Raw genomic sequence first — 17,658 nt, 5'->3', positions numbered from 1 at the left:
GAAATGTTATCATTTCTTCATTAGTTAGAGAAAATGCAAATGGGAAGATTTTAACACTTACATGTTAACTGTGTTGTCCAGATGGTACCCATCATTTCTTTTGTGGTTTTCATCACACAAATGACTTTTTTCTTAGAAACGTTGAAAAGAAATATTCTTTGACATATTAAGAAAGTTTTTAGCCCAGGTAAACCGTTTGCAGACATTCTTAGTCTAACTCTGTGGTATAAACTTGCAGGTCGTATGAGTGCCTGGTTTCTTACAATTCTTCTAAATAATGGACAGCCCTGCTGTGAGTAAGCTCACTTACTACATTTAAGTTTTCTTAATTTGTAAGTGACCGCTGCCTTCTGAGTGTGCAGCCCCGCAGGTTTCCGATGAATCTGGCAGCTCTGCTCATGTGGCAGGGTTGCGCCCCGGCACGTACTGTCTATGACTACCCTGGCATTCTCACTTTACAGTCCCAGTGTGCCCTAGAGCATCTCAGATGTCCTGCCTTCTCGGGGCCACAGGCAGCAGCACCTCTATGGGGTATATTTAAGCACAGTGCTTCTTCTAAAGTTACTGTGCTACCCCAGCCTGCTAAACTAAGGCGATGTTGATATAAACATTTCCTTAGGATTTTTCTTGGTTTATTTTTCGGTATTTTTGCCTTTACTTAGAGTTATCTATTGTATTAGTTTATTATTTGTACTAGCTTCCTGCTGTGGCTGTAATGAATCATTACAATTCAGTGTTTTAAAGTAAATAAATCTTGAGGTTCTGAGACAGAAATCTGAGTGGTTTGACTTGCTTACACTCGCAGTATCCGTAGGGTTGCATTATTTCTGGGAGTTCTGAAGGAGAGCCCATTTCTTTGTCTTTCCCAGCTTCTAGAATGACGTTCATGCCTTGACTTACAGCTGGTCCCACCATTCTCAGAAGCAGCAGCAGACAGCATTGTAGAGTCCCTCTCACTGCCCTGCTGCCTCTGTCTTCTTTATAAAGTTCGCTAGGATTGTGTTGAGTCCAGTCATACAATCCTGGGTAATCTTGCCATTCACAGATTGTCAATGTAATGACATCAATAAGATCAATTTTAAAAAAATAAATTTCGAGATTATAATTACATCATTTCTGCTTTCCTTTTCCTCCCTCCATGCCCTCCCCACAATTTGCTCTTTTTCAAATTCATGGCCTTTTTCTCTGTAGTTGTTTAACTTTCAAATATGCTTATATATTCTGAAATGCATAAATATAACACACTCAGTCCATATAATGTTATTCGTATTTGTGTGTTTTAGAGGTGACCATTTGGCAGTAGATAACTAGTCAGCGTGCTTTTCCCTAGGGAGGACTGCTTCTCCAGCTCTTAGTACTCCTTGTTTGTCTGGAGTTCTTTGTCTAGTGTGGAGGTCTCATGGGTTTTCCCCCTTCCACATTTGCATGTCTCTTGGTCTCTTCCTTGGTCAGTCATGTTTAGGCAGCCATGTTGCTAAGATTTCATGGATGTAGCTTTGGATAGTTCTAGGAGACACAGTCTCACAGCAAACTTCCATCTCTTTGCTAACCTTTCTGCCCTCTTTTCAAAATGCCCCCTGAGCCTTAGGTACAGGAGTTGTTCAAGAGACTCCCAAAGTATTATAGGTTATTGCTATTGCCCTAGGTTGCCCCTAGAAGTGGAAGGTAAGTCTTTATTGCTAAAGACACTATGTATGTAAGATACAACACACAGAGGGCACTGAGCTGGAACTGACCTGAGTGCCTCCTTCCTGAGTACCATCCCAGGTGGCTGGCTAGGTTTCCAATACCAGGCTTGATTTCCCTCTTGGTGAGCCAGCCTTAAGTCCAATTAGGCTAGTAGGGTATACAGACAAGTATTGCCTCCTTACTTAGGGTTATTGTGAAACAGGTGGAGACCTTTACAACTGATCAATTATGGACCTCAGTCCTAACTGACACATACAGAACATAATTCCTGTAAATAAGGTTTGGGGATCATTGTGAAAGAGGGGACAGAAAGATTGAAAAAACAGAGGAACCGAGAGTTTGCTGTGAGATTGTGTCTCCTGGAAACCTGACCGAGAGACTCCACCCATGAAGTCTCATCAATATGGCTGACTAAACGTGATGTTAAGTGTTTTCATTGTTAACATTTACAATATTAATCCATTTTATACCATTTGTATCCTAGAAAGGAAACGTATTTCTTAGCATAACAGTGAGTATAATACCAGCATTCCTGTCTTAATGGAATTTAGTGTTACTTACTATTGAGTGCTAGGCATTTGCCCACTGACACAAAGACAACTGTCCCCACCACCTGGCATTGATGCTCCACCTTCACTGCCCCAGAGCCCCCTCTCCAACTGTTCCCTTCCCAGGGTACTCTTCCCCAGTTAGCCACACACTAAGGTTCTCAACCCTTTTCAAGTGTTTGACCAAAGGGCACCTTCTCAAAAACCACTCTTTATGGATTGACAAGCCCTTCTGTGGGCCTCCTTTATCTTGTTCCTGTGGTTCCACACCTAGTGTGCTATCTGATTTACTTTCACACCACACTTGCTCCTTGTTACCTCCCTTCACCGTAACTGAGAGCAATGTTCGTTTACATGGCTTTCTTTTGATGTACCCCTACTTCATCCTGTCATTATGCTTGATGGATAATAAGAGCTCGAACTGACTTTTAGAAATCTGCGCAGTTCTCAAAAGTGGAGTTTGAAGTGATAGACATAATTGAAAGGGACAGAAGGTTGAAGAGGTGTAGGTCAGAATTAGAGAAATCCTATAAACGTAAATATAGAAAAGTAGGGCTTGTTCAAAAATATAATGCTTGGGTATTTTCCAAAAGCGGAGATACAGAGTTTTAAGTTGAAGAAACATGGTAGCTGAGCCATATAAACAAATCCCAAATTAAATATATCAAGGACAGAGACTAGCTAATATAGAAGATTAATAACAGTTTAGCAATAACTGTAGATAACATTTAAATAATGTGACATACCCAGGTACTATTCTAAACACTTCCTGCATACCAATTAATTCCCACAATACACTTAGACCTTAGCATTGTTATTATATGCATTTTACATATACTTATAAGGACACAAATACTTAGAAGTCCAGTCACTTGCCCTTGTTATCCAGTTAATAAACTGTGGCGCTACAGTTGATAGTCCAGCAAAATTAAGTCTGGATGGGTAACCAACCTGGCACAAAAGGTCCAAAATCATTCCTCAGTCTGTGCCCATTTTTTTAATGCAGTCCTCTTTGTGATGACTTGGGATCCCAGGTCTTCCAAATGCTTTCACCTTCCTGAGGACTGGACTTCTGCCCCCAAGTTTCAGGCTGGTGTCCACACTCCAGTTGACGCTGTTCTGTCGGGTTGTTCCTGATTGCACCCTCTTTGTTTTATTTCTTGATAGAGTTGCTATGTGCCCCTGCTGACCGGGACAGACAGCTTCTACCTGTATTGGGAAAACCTTTGTTTTGCCGCTGCCATCCTTTCCGGGGATGGAGGCCCTCACCTCATTCTTGGCATGTCCAACTGTTGCACACCTATTAAGTCTGGTTCCCATTCCTTGTACCCCTGGGTGCTTGTGTGTGATCACCCACAGGTGCCCCGTGTAGTTCTCATCTGTTAAGTTTCTCAAGGTGATTTTAGTCTCCAGGTAAAACACAGGAAAATCGTCACATAGTTAGCAACTTACATTTTCTGGTGTTTAAAGTCTAGCGACAAATAGGGGGAATCCTCGCTGGAACTGGCTGCCTTCAGGAGGAGTCCCTCATGAGCATTTAGTGTAAGTGTACCAATAGAGGGCGCTCTTCCCATTACAAAGAGCAGCCCCAAACTTAAGCCATCCCACTCCAAGGCCTCCTCTGTATGAAATTATAATTAATTTATTTGTTACCAATTGTTTTATAGCAGTGCTCACTGTTTATTTTTCCAATGTTATATCCAGGTATTACTTTGTTTTTCACGGGATACGTCTGTACTGAGTCATTTTGCATACAACAGCGCTTCACCACCGAAATCATACATCAGAGGTAATGTTTTAATAATACTAAAGAGAAATTGCTGCAGACTTACATAATTGTTCCAAGAATGTTTGAATGGTTTATAACTTATATTGGTATTTCCAGTTTTTAAACTGAAAATTATTTCTGATTTCTCTGCAATAGTAGTGACTGTCTTTTCTTTCAACGTCAGCACCTAGCAACAAATCCCAGCTCATCCTCCAAGGGAGACAGAGATAGCATCGCGGCTGCCTTTTTAGTCCTTGCCATCTCCTGCCTCCTCTGTCCCGGTTGCGCCAAATCTGTCGGATTTTCTTCTCTTCCCTACCCATGAACTCATCACAAAGATTCGCCTTTTCAATTTTTCTTATCTTTCTTTTTGCAAATTAATCTTCAAAGTTGTCTAGTTCTGCTTCGCCTAATATTATGGCATAAAGCCCGCGCTGTTCCCCTCTGACTTCTGTTCCGGTGCTCTGCCTAACGCTAGCTGCCTCATCGCGCTGTTCCCCTTTGACTTCTGTTCCAGTGCTCTGCCTAACACTAGCTGCCTCATCGCGTCCCTGTCCACGCCGCCGTCTCAAGTCCCGTCATCGCCTGGAGACTGAACTAACTCGAGCCCTTCTCTCCTTTTCCCTGATCACCAGCACAAAATCTCACTGCCCCATTGCCTGTTTATGTGTGACCCTTCTGCTGCTTCCATGAAGAAAGAACCCTTTTACCCAGGAATTTATCGCTGCTTGGTTGTTCTAACTTTTGCCCTAGGTAGGATAGACTCCATCATCTTGTGTTGGAGTCAGGATCCCCCAACTTGGGGCTGACGTGAATACATTAAAACTTTCTTTTCTTTTTATCTGAAGAGAATGTTGGGGTAGGGAAATGGCTCCGTTGATAAGTTTCCTGTGGTGCAAACACGAGGCTCTGACTTTGGTTCCCAGTAAAGCCAGGCAGAGCAGTGTGCCGAAACCCTAGCACTGGGGTGCAGAGACAAGTAGATCCCACTCATTGGTCAGCTAGCTTAGCTGAAGCTTCAGAAAATAAGGTGAAGGTGATTGGAAGATAATTGACTGTGATCTCTGGCCTCTGCATGCAAACACACACACACACACACACACACACACACACACACACACACCCCTACATCCTATCCTGTACTTAGACTGATGATAAAATTGAATTACCTAGTGGACTAAAATGAGCTATAATTGTAAGACCCTCCACCTGGCATCTTAACCTCATCTTCTTTCCCTCCCTGATTAGGTCACACTGTCTATATTCATCCTCGCCCTTCCAGAGCCCCAGTGCCTGAGAAATTTCACATTCCAAGCCCGCAAATTATAGGTCCTTGCTGACCTAGCCTGTCTCATGTCTGCCAGCCTATCATCAGTTCCCTCCCCGAGCACTGAAACCCTCAAGTCCATTTAAAAGAAGTCAGCAGTCCTATTCTGTTATTTGTGGTTTGGCCTGGGTTGTAGGCCATGGGGGTGAGGACTGTACCCTATATTTGCATGTTTGTCTCGACGTCTACTGCTGTGATCACCCGTGTGTCCAGGTTCATTATTCCATCGTTTCTTCTCACAAAGTTCAGTTTTGTGTGTCCCCACCTTAACCTAAGATGGCCACATTTTTTACTCTTCTCCCTGCCTGACACCCAATTAAAGAAAAACTTAATAAATTTTAATTCAAATCCCAATGCACAGATCAGTGTCTTTTAATAAATGCAGAGTTGCTCAGAAAACTGTCAAGCTGAAAACCCCCTGTCTTCGTTGGGGTTAGTTAGCATTGCTGCGAGGAGACGCATGGCAAAGGCAGCGGCTTGTGTGTCCATATTACAGTTCATTATCAAAGGAAGTGAGACAGGAATTCAAACAGGGCAGGAACCTGGAGACGGGAGGCGACGCAGAGGCCACTGAGGAGTGCTCCTTATTGGCTTGCTTTTCAGGGCTTGCTCAGTCTGCTTTTGTATAGAACCCAGGACCACCAGGCCCATGGATGGCTCCACCCACAATGAACTGGGCCGTCCCTAGTCAGCCACTAATTAAGAAAAATAAATAAAATGCCCTACAGGCTTGTCTATTTACAGCCTGGTCTTATGGAGGCGTCTTCCCGACTGAGGTTTGATCCTTTCGGATAACTTGGCTTGTGTCAAGTCGACATGAAACTAGCCAGCTCCCCACCTCAAGTTACTCAGTGGAAGATGGGAAAGTGAGCAGCTTTTGAGCATTACAGAGAACGGACTTTCCCAGAAGAGTTTTGTTTTCAGCCATCCATCCTTTTTCTCTGATCACACAAACTGTGTTGGGAGTCTGGATACATGACTGATACATAGTTGAAGATATTTAGTTTTGGCCAGGTGTGGTAGTGTACACCTTTAATTCCAGCACTCAGGAGTCAGAGGCAGGCAGATCTGTGTTTAGGGCCAACCTAGTCTACAAAGCGAGTTCCAGGACAGCCAAAGATACAAAGAGAAACCCTGTCATAAAAAAAAAAGATATTTAGTTTTTAACTCTTCAGCACATTTTCTAAAAATACAAGCTAATGGGATATGCAAGACATCAGACTTGCTTTACTGAGTAGTGTTTTTAAGTTTAGAAAAACAACTGTATGCTGATAAATTATTTTCAAGTGCTTAAGGAAATTGAAAGCAATGTTTAAACAATATTATTGATTCTAATTCCTAAAAGGCTTTGTTGATATCAGACACATGGCTGACAGATTTTCAACTAATTCCATATCAAGAAAGAAAATAATGTTAGACTGTGGTTATTCTTAAAATTCCATTCATTATCCATTCGTTGTTAGGACATTCACAGAATGTTGGGTTTTTTTGTTTTTTTTTTTTTAAACTTTAACTAGGTGGTGGCGGTGCATGCCTTTAGTCCCCAGCACTTGTGAGGAAGAAACAGAACTCTCTTTGAGTTCAAGGTCTAAAATGCAAGTTCCAGGATACCAGGTCTACACAGAGAACACTGTCTCAGAAAAACAAAAACACACCCAGCAAACTCTGTTTTACCATCTGTGGCTTTCTCTTACAGGAAAGCTAGGATTGGAAGAATACGCTGTCTTTTATCCACCAAATGGTAAGTGTTGCTGCTGCTTTCTCTGGAAGGAAATGGGGCAATGACTGCTTTTGTTCTGGGCTTGTAACTTTCTCATTCTGTCCTCAAAATGAAACACAAAGTATCATCTAAATTATTCCTTCCTTCTGTAAAAGGTATATTTTAGTGACTCTGTCCATGTTTGTGTAGTTTAATGCCAAACTGTGCGTGTCCTCTCCAGCTCTTCTTGGAGCCAACAGGAGATTTGTGAGAAGCTGAGTCAGCGCAAACGCCCACTTCTAAGGCATGTAGTTTTCCTTGAGCAACACTAACTAGCTCAACTAGGGCTTGCACTTTTTGTTATCACCACAGGGCTGCAGTTAGGAAAACAGACCGCCCTGTCTGCATCAGCAGCCTGAGGTATTTATGAAATACAAAGGTTGTGAAGAAAATCATTGAACTTGCTGAGATGTGATTGCACAGGACCCAGTGTTCACTGTTTAGACATTCAGCATACAGGTCTTTTAGAAAGCATAGAAATGTGGCATCGAGCTGTCCTTATCCTGCTGCTATTAAGCTACACCCTGAGGAACTTTTGCTTTAGAGGAATTGAGAGCTTGGACATTGTGACCCAGTGGATCTGCATTCAGATCTGAGCTCTGCCAACTCACTCTCTGACCTTGGTTAAGTTCTGTGACTTCCCTGACGTGAGTCTCATCAGCTTGGCATGTGGATAACAATCACTTGAGGCATGCTATGAAAACAGGAGTGCAGGCCTAATGTAGTGGGTGCAGAAGACATAGCTATCGCTGCTGTGTTTAGCAGTGCCGGGCGCTATCTGAAAGCCAAGCGTGGCTCTCCTGCCTGTTCCATCTTGTACCGTTCAGCTCTGTGACCTGGTTCCTGACAGCCTTGTTTCTTTGCTCTTCTCTTTTGTCTTCACACATTTCCCTGACTTTCCACCTGCTTTCGTGGATCTACCTGTTAATTACTAAAACTTCTCCCTTTAGTTCTGCCCTCTTCTGTGGCTATCCCAAACTTAGTACGGCCCAACTTAGTATATTATTTTCCTGTGCCCCTCAGGACAAAAACAAAATTGAAATAACAAGCAACCAACCTGTATCCGTCTCAGTTAACTGCCATTTTCATCTACCCAGTTACTCAAGGCCTGAAACCTGGAAGTCATCCTGGATGCCTCATCTTGCCCTGCCCCATCTATGTCTCCAGAGCCTTTCGCTTTTACCTGGGGCTATCTCTCCCCCACTCTCCCCGCCGCCTTGCCCTCCATCTGACCCTGCTGTCTCCTGGAACTGTGATGGCCATCTATACTGCTGTCTCTTCCTCACCTTTTCTAGTTTTCAGGTTTTGCCTCTGCCATCTCAGTTATACCTCCAAAATGAAAGACTGAGGATTGCCATTTTTCTTCAAGTTGCTGAAAAGATTAACACCCAGGCTTCTCAGTATGACACAGATGGTGGGACCCCTGGAGTCTGACCCCTGTACATTTGACTCCCTAGCTTCATACATTACTATTTCCTATATCACTTTTTAAAACTTAATACCGATATCCAACTGTTCTCACACACAGCCACAATCTCCGCCACGAGCTCCGTGCTGCTTTCTATCCCATGCCCAGCACCGTTTTCCGCTTAGGACAGACCATCAGCTCTTCTTCCCTTGGCCATCAAGGAGGCTCAGTTCAGACATGATCCCGTTTGGGTGCATCATTAAATCCCTCATAGGGCCCAAGAGAGTGTTAAGGGCCCTTCTCTTGGCTTTCATGTGCCAGGGCAGAGAATTTTGGCATCTCTCCGCGTCACCCCTCTCGATGGTGCAGACTTCTGAAGGTCCAGGACGCATTCTTGTTTCATCGTTGCCCTCCCAGTATCTGGCATGTAGTATTGTTGCAGCTTCTTTGCCTGAACTCAATTAGATGTGTTTTAATTTTAATATCTCTGTGTAGACATAATTTTTTTTATCCTTCATCCCAGGGACTTAATTTTCCAATAACTTTTTATATTTAAGAAATAGAAAATCAGAAAAAATTAAAATGTCTCTAAGTAGCTGAAAAAAAGTGTTCATAGACTCAAGGTAACGGAAGGCATTGTTTAGAAGACTAAACACATGCCTGACACATGTCAGGACTGAAATGTGAAGACCGCAGACTATAACACTTTATGCAGGAGCACTCCAGTAATCCCGGGACTGATTCATAGAAAAGCCAGAACTCTCTGATCTTTACAAGGTTGTAACGCATTGCAGTTTCAGCTCCTTCATGTACATGTGTGGTACTGGGTGCTAACCCTGGGCCACGTATGCTAGGCACATGTTCTACCACTGGCATTATCTCTCGCCCTACGATAAGATCTTTAAAAATCATTTCAAGACATGTACATACAGTCACAGCTATAATTTAGGAGCATTTGTGGCTGCATCAGCTAATATCTTCTGAACCATAGTAAGCTAGCCAGAATTATGTTAAGTGTATTGTATGTATTATCTCATGAAATCCTTATAATAACCCTGTAATACAGGTATTACTGTTATTCAATTTACAGAAAAAGAAACTGAGGCACAAAAGGCTAACAACCCACCCCGCTGGTGAGTGACAAAGCCAGGCTGTGGACCCGATATATCCGGCCTCAGAAAGAGTATTTGTATCACTTGCTCCTAAGCCTCAGAACATGTAACTGAAGCTATTATGTTTGGAAAGAAAAGAAAGTGACGACAATATTGACAAAGTAAAAAGTTCCACAGAGGAGTTCTGAAAACATTTCTACACATACTAAAAATACATAGCTGAAATCAAGCTGAGATAAACTCATAGCTGTTCATAAATTTAATTCTACAGAATCACTTCTTTTGAGGTGGTTAGGACACCTTTCTAGAGACCAAGTCCACTTAGTGTACGGACTTCTTTCTCTGCAGCCAGGCCGTATTACAATGCTGCTCATTCTCCGCCCTCTGCCGGAATAATACACTTTGAAAACCGAGGGATAGCTATAGCCCTCTCACTGCCAGAACTGGCCTGACTGCTGGGCAGAGAGAGACGTTCACCTGCCGCACTCTGGAGCACTGACCCTGACCAGCAGTCGCTCCCGTGGACAGAACTTTTCTCGCCGCCACCCACACGGTCCCTCCTCCCATCTGTGGCTGCCTTTCCTGGAATAGATGTAAGAGCCAAGGTGGCATGAGACATTACCTCACTGAAGAATCGTCAGTGGACAGATCCTCTCTAATAATTAAATTCTTCTTAAACAAGAATTCTGAGCTGAAGGAGACATCTCAGATGTGTCTTAAAAGTTTTTCATAGTTTTTGTTACTATTCAACATGTATAGATTGCCTCTGTTTGTTTGCTGATTGCTCATTTCCTCCTCTGTCTCTATGCTGAGTGACCCACAGTGTGCAAATAGAGGACTTGCTGCCAAGAACCTTTCACACTAGTAAAGCAGATATGCAAGAAAGAAAGCAAGGAAACATTTGAGAGAGTGATGGACTGAACTTAAAGGTATCAGAAAGGGTAGGGAGTGGGGGAAGCCTGGCTGCTGTAGATAAGGCAGATGAAGACACCTCTAGGAAGCAGAAAAGAACAGAGTCCGAGTGAGCAGGGCGAGCTGTGCAGAGCAGCGGGAAAAGCACATTTCAGAAGGAGAGCATAGCATAGGCCAAGAGTAGGAGCAAAACAGATGGTCTGAAGAGCACCACGACGGGAAGGGTGCTTCTCAGAGTTGACACAGGGTAGGTAGGAGAGGCAAACCAGGGCCAGACCAGGGTGGGATCTAACTGATGTAAATCCGTTAGGATTACTCAATGACAGTTTGTATTAATTTCTTTTTATTTATTTAATTTCTTCCCCTTGTGGATAAGCTGTACTTCATTTTTTATTGATTTTTATTGAGCTCTACATTTTTCTCTGCTCCCCTCCCTGCCTCTCCCTTCCCCTTCAACCCTCTCCCAAGGTCCCCATGCTCCCAATTTACTCAGGAGATCTTGTCTTTTTCTACTTCTCATGTAGATTAGATCCATGTACGTCTCTCTTAGGGTCCTCATTGTTGTCTAGGTTCTCTGGGATTGTGATTTGTGGGATGGTTTTCTTTGCTTTATGTTTAAAAACCTCTGAGCCATCTCTCTAGCTCTTTGTACTTTACTTTTTACATACCTAGTAGACATTTTCCCCATTGCTGAAAATTGGCTATCTTCCCTATTAAAATATGATAATTCTGGGATTCAAACTGCCTCCTCTCCAGAATTCACTGCTGTTGCTTGTACTTTAAAATTATTTGTTTAGTGGTTTATGTAAACTCTTTCTAAAATTATTATATTTTTATATTTGTGCCTACTGAAGTCTCTGTTCTTTTAGCTTAATAGTGAACTAGTGATTTGATAAGAATTTCCTTTAATGTTTAGAACTAATTTTTTAAATTAAAACACCCCTCAGTGTTTGCAGATTGCCTTGGAGTGGGTCACATGGAAGGTTATCTAGGCAATTACCACTCTATGTGAGTATTCACTTCTTTTCTAGAGGCTGAAAGTCAGAAGTGAAAGCTGGGTTCTCTGTCCTTCCTCAGTCCCTCTGTATTCTATACATGGAGATTTCAAAGTCCTTATTTCCTTATATAGTTCCTTTCTGAGCCTCTTCCTTTCCATGGTTTTCAGTCTGTCTATTATTTGCCCCATCTGTTATTCCTTCTTCCTTGGGGTCATAGATAGTGTATTTATTTGCCTTTAAATGCTCTTGACAAATGCTACCTGGCAGGCCACTTCAGTCCTAAGAAATCCCTGAGACTCGCAGGTGTAGCAGAGCACATCTGAGCATGGCTTTCAGGTAGCTACTAGACAAGTCACAGCACAAAGGAACATGTTTTATATAAAGATCTGTATTGTTCTTTCTCACACCAGCTAGTTACATCAGGAATGTGGGCTGCTGTTTTCATGGCTGCTGCCAAGCTGGAGAGTAGGGGACGGCAGTAGGTGGGCAAATTCAAATGCCATAGTTCAGTCTTCCCAAAATTCTCACTTCATTAAACATTCCCCTTGTTGTAAGGGTATTATTTTTATTAGATTTTTTTTTGGTTAAGTATTGAAGGGACAGTGTTTGGGAGTTACCGCCTCCATTTTTCCCATCATGGCTTCTTCCACTTTCTGATTAACACTTTCAAAAATCATCCTGGCTGCTCTGTAGAATGTGACTGTCTTTAAATGTAAACTTGAAGAGAACTTAATAGTTTTGATGACCAATATAGCCAGCATTTATAATCATATGTAGTATAAACTCTGTGTTCAATAAACATAATGGGATGGATATTCAAATGGGGAAACTAATGCAAAAGAATTCAGAGAACAAGAAGAGAGGAGGAGATTTTCCTATGACAACAGGAAAAATCTGCTTTAGACTTAACTATGAGTGATTTTAAGGTTATAATGTATTAATCATTAATTACTAATGACGTTGAGTAGGGAAGTTTTGGACTCTAAAACGGTGATTGTCAGCTGGGGCCTCATTTCTATTTAGAGCATAAATGTAAATTTGGATTCACATTTAGATATTATTATATTGTGATGTTTGGGAAATTCTTAGTTACTTAAGTAAAGTATCAAAGTTATACTTTAATGTTTTAATTCAGAAAGATGATGAAAATAGCTTAAAAACCAATTTGTTCATTGTCTTAATCACTATCTTTACTGACATGTTGGTTATATGTAAGGGGAGAATAAACAGAGGAATTTATTATTTCAACAACTGAATGTACTAAGCAATCCCAAATGAAAGTGTCTACCCCCTTCAACTGGTGTGAGCCGAAGTGAATCCAATGTAAGCTATAAAGACAGTGAGGAAAGGGGGCGAGCAGATTTGCTAAGTGTGAAGTGTGTTGATATCTGTGGGGTTTGTGAGTCATATTTACTATCTATGTCTTATTTAGTTCAAGATCTATTTTTGTTGACAGTGTTTTCTGAGCTTTGGCAAGGGTGTATTAAGTCACCTCTTTGTACCGTTAGTCATATCACAAGGGATGGGCAGTTAATATTTGAGACCTTCAGATGCATGAGGGAGACATGGATCTTAAAACAGCCTCTCATGGCATACTTGTGGAACTTGGAAGCCAGATTCAAAATATGCTTGGATGGTGGCCAGGTGAATGAAACTGGACTCTTGAAAGCTAAAGTGTTGAGAGGCAGAGGAAAGGGTCTGAAGAAACTGGTTAAGAAATAACCCTATGTCAAAGAAATCCAGTGTGCATCCTGGAGGGCTCATGGGGTTTTCACTGATCCTCAGACCTCTTTTTTTTCCACCATGATTTTTCTGTGTCCTTCTTCAGACGATGGAGACTTTTTGAAGCGCTCTTTAATCTTAATCAAGCTTTTCTTGGGTTTATACTCAAACTTAAATATAATTCTTTCTTTGAAGAGCATAAATAGCTATAGATATTGGACATCAATTTTTTACTAAAGATTATACAGTATGTTTTAAGTACAGCAACTCATTTGTATTTAAAGGGAACCCAGCAAAAGTCCATAAATTAAGAATTCAGAGCAGGGTGGTAGCTTGACTAAAGTCACGAAGAATTCAAATCCGTATGACTTCATTGAGTCTTTGTTCTTTGCACTGTGTCATCTAGAGAATTCTGTGCTGTGTCTTAATCACACATTTATAAGTGAGTTTTTACTTGAATTTTTTACAAGCCTTTATAGTATTTGTAAACATTAACAGCATTATCTGGCACCTCACAGAAGATGCTATGCTGGATTCTGAAGATGATACATGGTGTTGATTGTGGTTCTTGCTTTATGTAGAGCAGTTGCAGTTGCAGACATCAGATCTTGGGAGGATGTAGTGAAAGTTTTCCTGGCCATGGGTGATATTGTTGTGCACCCTCTGTGCTGCTCCATCACTGTAATCTTCCTTAATAAAAGTACCTTGTCCTGATTAGGCTATGACTCACTTAGCAATCCTCAGAATATGTAGTAGATGATGAAAATAGCAATAGAGCCATTTCAACCCACCAATCAAAATGTTTCAGCAAAGGCTTAACAGGAAAGACTATAGAGATTTTTTAAATATTCTATTTTATTTTTAAATGCAAATGCTGTGGGGAGTGGGGGTACATAAGAGTTCAAGTGCAGTGACTATCATGAGAAGGATAAGAGGTTAGGGATATTCTTAGGTCATAGCTCACTCACTTTAACAGAGTTTTGATAGAATTTGTTGTATACAGAATTATAATTAAAAGCTACTGAAGTATGGAAGCACCTGATGAAGCCTGGTGATGGTGTAGCTAGTGTGCTGTTCCTCAGGGTCATATAGTAAAGAGGAAGCACAAGTATCTCAGGTTGCTGGGCCAAGTCACAGGTTTGGATTCCACTCTGTAGATATTTAACCAATGTAACAAAAGCAGAATTTGAATTTCAGTAATGAAGGGTCCATATTTCATTTATTTTAACTTCTATAGAGGCTACAGAGTAGTTACCTAAGTATCAGTTAATTAAACAAGTAGGAGTTCAGCAGACGTGCAGTTGATAAATGAATGAACAACAGAAAGCCATGGATACAGAGGTCTTCCTCATAGTCTGAGGTGACCTGTGATGGATGGATGGATGGATGGATGGATGGATGGATGGATGGATGGGCAGCAGGAAACCCCAGATGTTAAGGTCTTCATCATGATTTGAAGTGATCTGTGGTGGATTGATGAATGGGCAACAGGAAGTCCTGGATGTAGAGGTCTTCCTCATAGTCTGAGCAGTATTTCAGAAGATAGCTTGTGCAATTTCAAAAGTTAGTTAGGGACCTGAGCGTTTGGAGAGAGGAGCAGAAATTAGGAGGCTTTTGCAGAACCACAGGTAAGAGCTCATCAGAGTCCAATTACAGACCCTGGATGTAGGTAACTAAATAAAAGGTTTAAAAATAGCAGCGGCAGACGCTCTAGGCTTCATAGGTTCTTTCTGCAAGCATGTAATAGGCACAATTATATTTTTGGTGCAGTGCTTATCTTAGTGGATAGATAAATAATAAGTGGTTCCTATGCTCAAAGGACCTATATTTTATAAAAACTAAAAATGAATTCTAGGGCAGTGAGATAAGAGAAGGAACATGCTTGAATTAACCACTGACTTCTGTCAAGTATTGTGTTACATTATCTCGTTTGCCTAACCATCCCATTGACAGCACTCTATAGGTGAAAGCTATAACTCTCACAGGACCCATCTATCATAACTCTAAAGATTATAAGTTGTTAATCAAAGCAGTAATCTGGTAACTTTTTCTGCATTTTCTTGCCTGGGCACAGATATGTTTATAACAATCCAGAAGGCCAGGTTGTGGATTTTGTGAGTCTTCAGCAGCCCCAGAGTACAGTACACACAGCTCTTCTCCTCCTGTCCATGCTTCCACAAGAACCTCCCCTGCACCACTCCATCAGGACTCAAAAGAACATGGAAGCCTTGTGAACTGGCTTCAGGGAATTTGACCTGAGAGTGTGTGATGGTTACTAGAAGACACATGAACTTTGTGTAGTGTTGATAGTCAGATTAGAGCTCTTGGCCCAGGATCACTCTCCGTAGCCTAAGAGAGTTCTGGAAGAACAAATAGGTTAAATAACTTCCCTCCATGTCTATAGACAGTGATAGACTGGAATTGCATAGTGTTGCCCAGGTACATGGAGAAGGTTTGTGCCTCAGTCAGTCAGGGCAGGTCAGCTGGCACAGGAGTATTCTGTGATGAATTGTTTCGGGTGAGAAGTCACAGACTGTTGAGATGATTCTGTTGCTGAATATGGTCAAAATATATTGTATATAACTTCTCAAATAACTTGGTATCTTTTAAAAAATTTAAATTTAAATGTACTCATGTACAGGGCTGGAGGAGAATGTCATTGCCTAAAGCTAAAGAGGATGCTGTCCACTGGGGAGGAAGAGTCATGTTTATAGGGCAGGCAAAAAGAATGATGTTGCTGGTATAGCCAAGTGCACAGCTGGCCAGAAAGAGAGAATGTACTATAGCAGGTACCAGAACCAAAAGAGAACCAGAAAGCATCGATAGCCTAAAGGTTTCTTTCCTGCTTGTCAGGAGATATGCTGAGCATCCATAGAAGCAGCATTCAGAAGGAGGTAAGATTCTGGGATTTCACAGTTTCAATTAAAGATTACTAATGAGAATTCTGGTAGAGAGAAGGAAAGTAAATATGACAGAGTCTTGAAAGGAAGCTGAGATTAAGAATGGTCAGAAGAGCCACAGAAAACAAAACATGTGAACTGAAGTTTTGGGAAACAGCCTTATCTGCCTTATCTGCCCAGGTCATCATTGTCATGGTAAGGTCAGGGCTGAGAAGGTGCCTTCAGCTGTTGGAATCTAACTTAGTCACAACAGGCAGAGACCCGAGATTTGGCAATCAGAAGTTAGGGCCATATGGGCAGAAAACAGGAAACATGTAAGGGTGTCTGGGGGAAGAAAATGGACCTTTGATGATGATGTGTCAGGAGATGTGTGTGTGTGTGTGTATGTGTGTGTGTGTGTGTGCATGTGTGTGCGTGCATGCGTGCATTGTGTAAAATCTTTGAAAGGTGTGCACAGAAACTAAAGATATGAAAACTTAGAACCCCGCCCCTGCCTCTGTGCCTCCACAGTAGAAGTAAAGAGCAGGCCTACAACCATCCACCTTATACTGTGTGCAGTGAGCTTTTCTCCTCTCAGCCATCAGTTGACTGCCTTCAGGCCCTTCATCCACTGTTGGGGGAGGCTGGTTCATTCCCAGCCACTTAGACCCCAAATAATCACACAGAAACTATATTATTTGCGATACTGTTTGGCCAATAGCTTAAGCGTATTTCTGGCTAACTCTTTTTTTTTTCTCATTTTTTTTTTATTCAAGATTTCCATCTCCTCCCCTCCTCCTCCCCCTTCCCTCCCCTCCCTTCTACCCATACCCCCACTCCACCCCTCTCCAAAGACAAAGAGCCATCAGGGTTCCCTTCACTATGTTAAGCCCAAGGTCCTTCCAGCTCCCCCTAAGTCCAGGAAGGTGAGCAACCAAACTGACAAGGCTCACAGTGAGCCCGTCCATGCTGTAGAGTTCATATTCATTGCCATTGTCCTTGGTTTCTCAGTCCTCCACCGTCAGCCACATTCACAGAGTCCAGTTTGGTCCCCTGTTCCATCAGTCCCATTCCGACTGGACTTGGTGGTCTCCCGTTAGATCTGTCCCACCATCTCAATGGGTAAAAGCACTCCTCGCGGTCCTGGCTTCCTTGCTCATGATCTCCCTCCTTTTGCTCCTCATCAGGACCTTGAGAGCTCAGTCTGGTGCTCCTATGTGGGGCTCTGTAACTCTTATATCTTAAATTAACTCATTTTTATTAATCTATATATTGCCACGTGGCTCTGGCTTACCGGCATGGTTCCAGCAAGTCTGTCTCTGGCAGAAGTTACATGTCTTCTACCCGACTCCACCTATTCTCTCTATATATCTTTTCCAACCTGGCTATATTCTTTTAAGCCATTGGCTAAAAGCAGCTCCTTTATTCATTAACCAATAAAAGGAGCACCTGTGGAACAGGACCTCCCACACCAATCCGGTGCTTAACCTGTGCACCTCCTGTGGCTTCCTCTGCACCTCTGACCTCCTCATCCCT

The 17,658-nt window shown here is 42.1% G+C and overlaps 1 protein-coding gene across 1 annotated transcript in view; it reads left to right on the top strand.

The window, feature by feature from the left end:
• Positions 1 to 17,658, top strand: part of Tbc1d19 (TBC1 domain family member 19) — a 123,335-nt gene that overhangs the window by 66,537 nt on the left and 39,140 nt on the right. The window contains exons 14-15 of the mRNA XM_038348808.1: positions 3,942 to 4,026; positions 7,029 to 7,073. Of these exons, the coding sequence (XP_038204736.1) occupies positions 3,942 to 4,026; positions 7,029 to 7,073 (130 nt within the window). The remainder of the gene's footprint in view (positions 1 to 3,941; positions 4,027 to 7,028; positions 7,074 to 17,658) is intronic.

Source organism: Arvicola amphibius, chromosome 1 (genome assembly GCF_903992535.2).
Source record: "Arvicola amphibius chromosome 1, mArvAmp1.2, whole genome shotgun sequence".
Taxonomy (NCBI): Eukaryota; Metazoa; Chordata; class Mammalia; order Rodentia; family Cricetidae; genus Arvicola; species Arvicola amphibius.
Note: the sequence above shows the minus strand (reverse complement) of the source record. Positions and strands in the feature narration are given on the sequence as shown.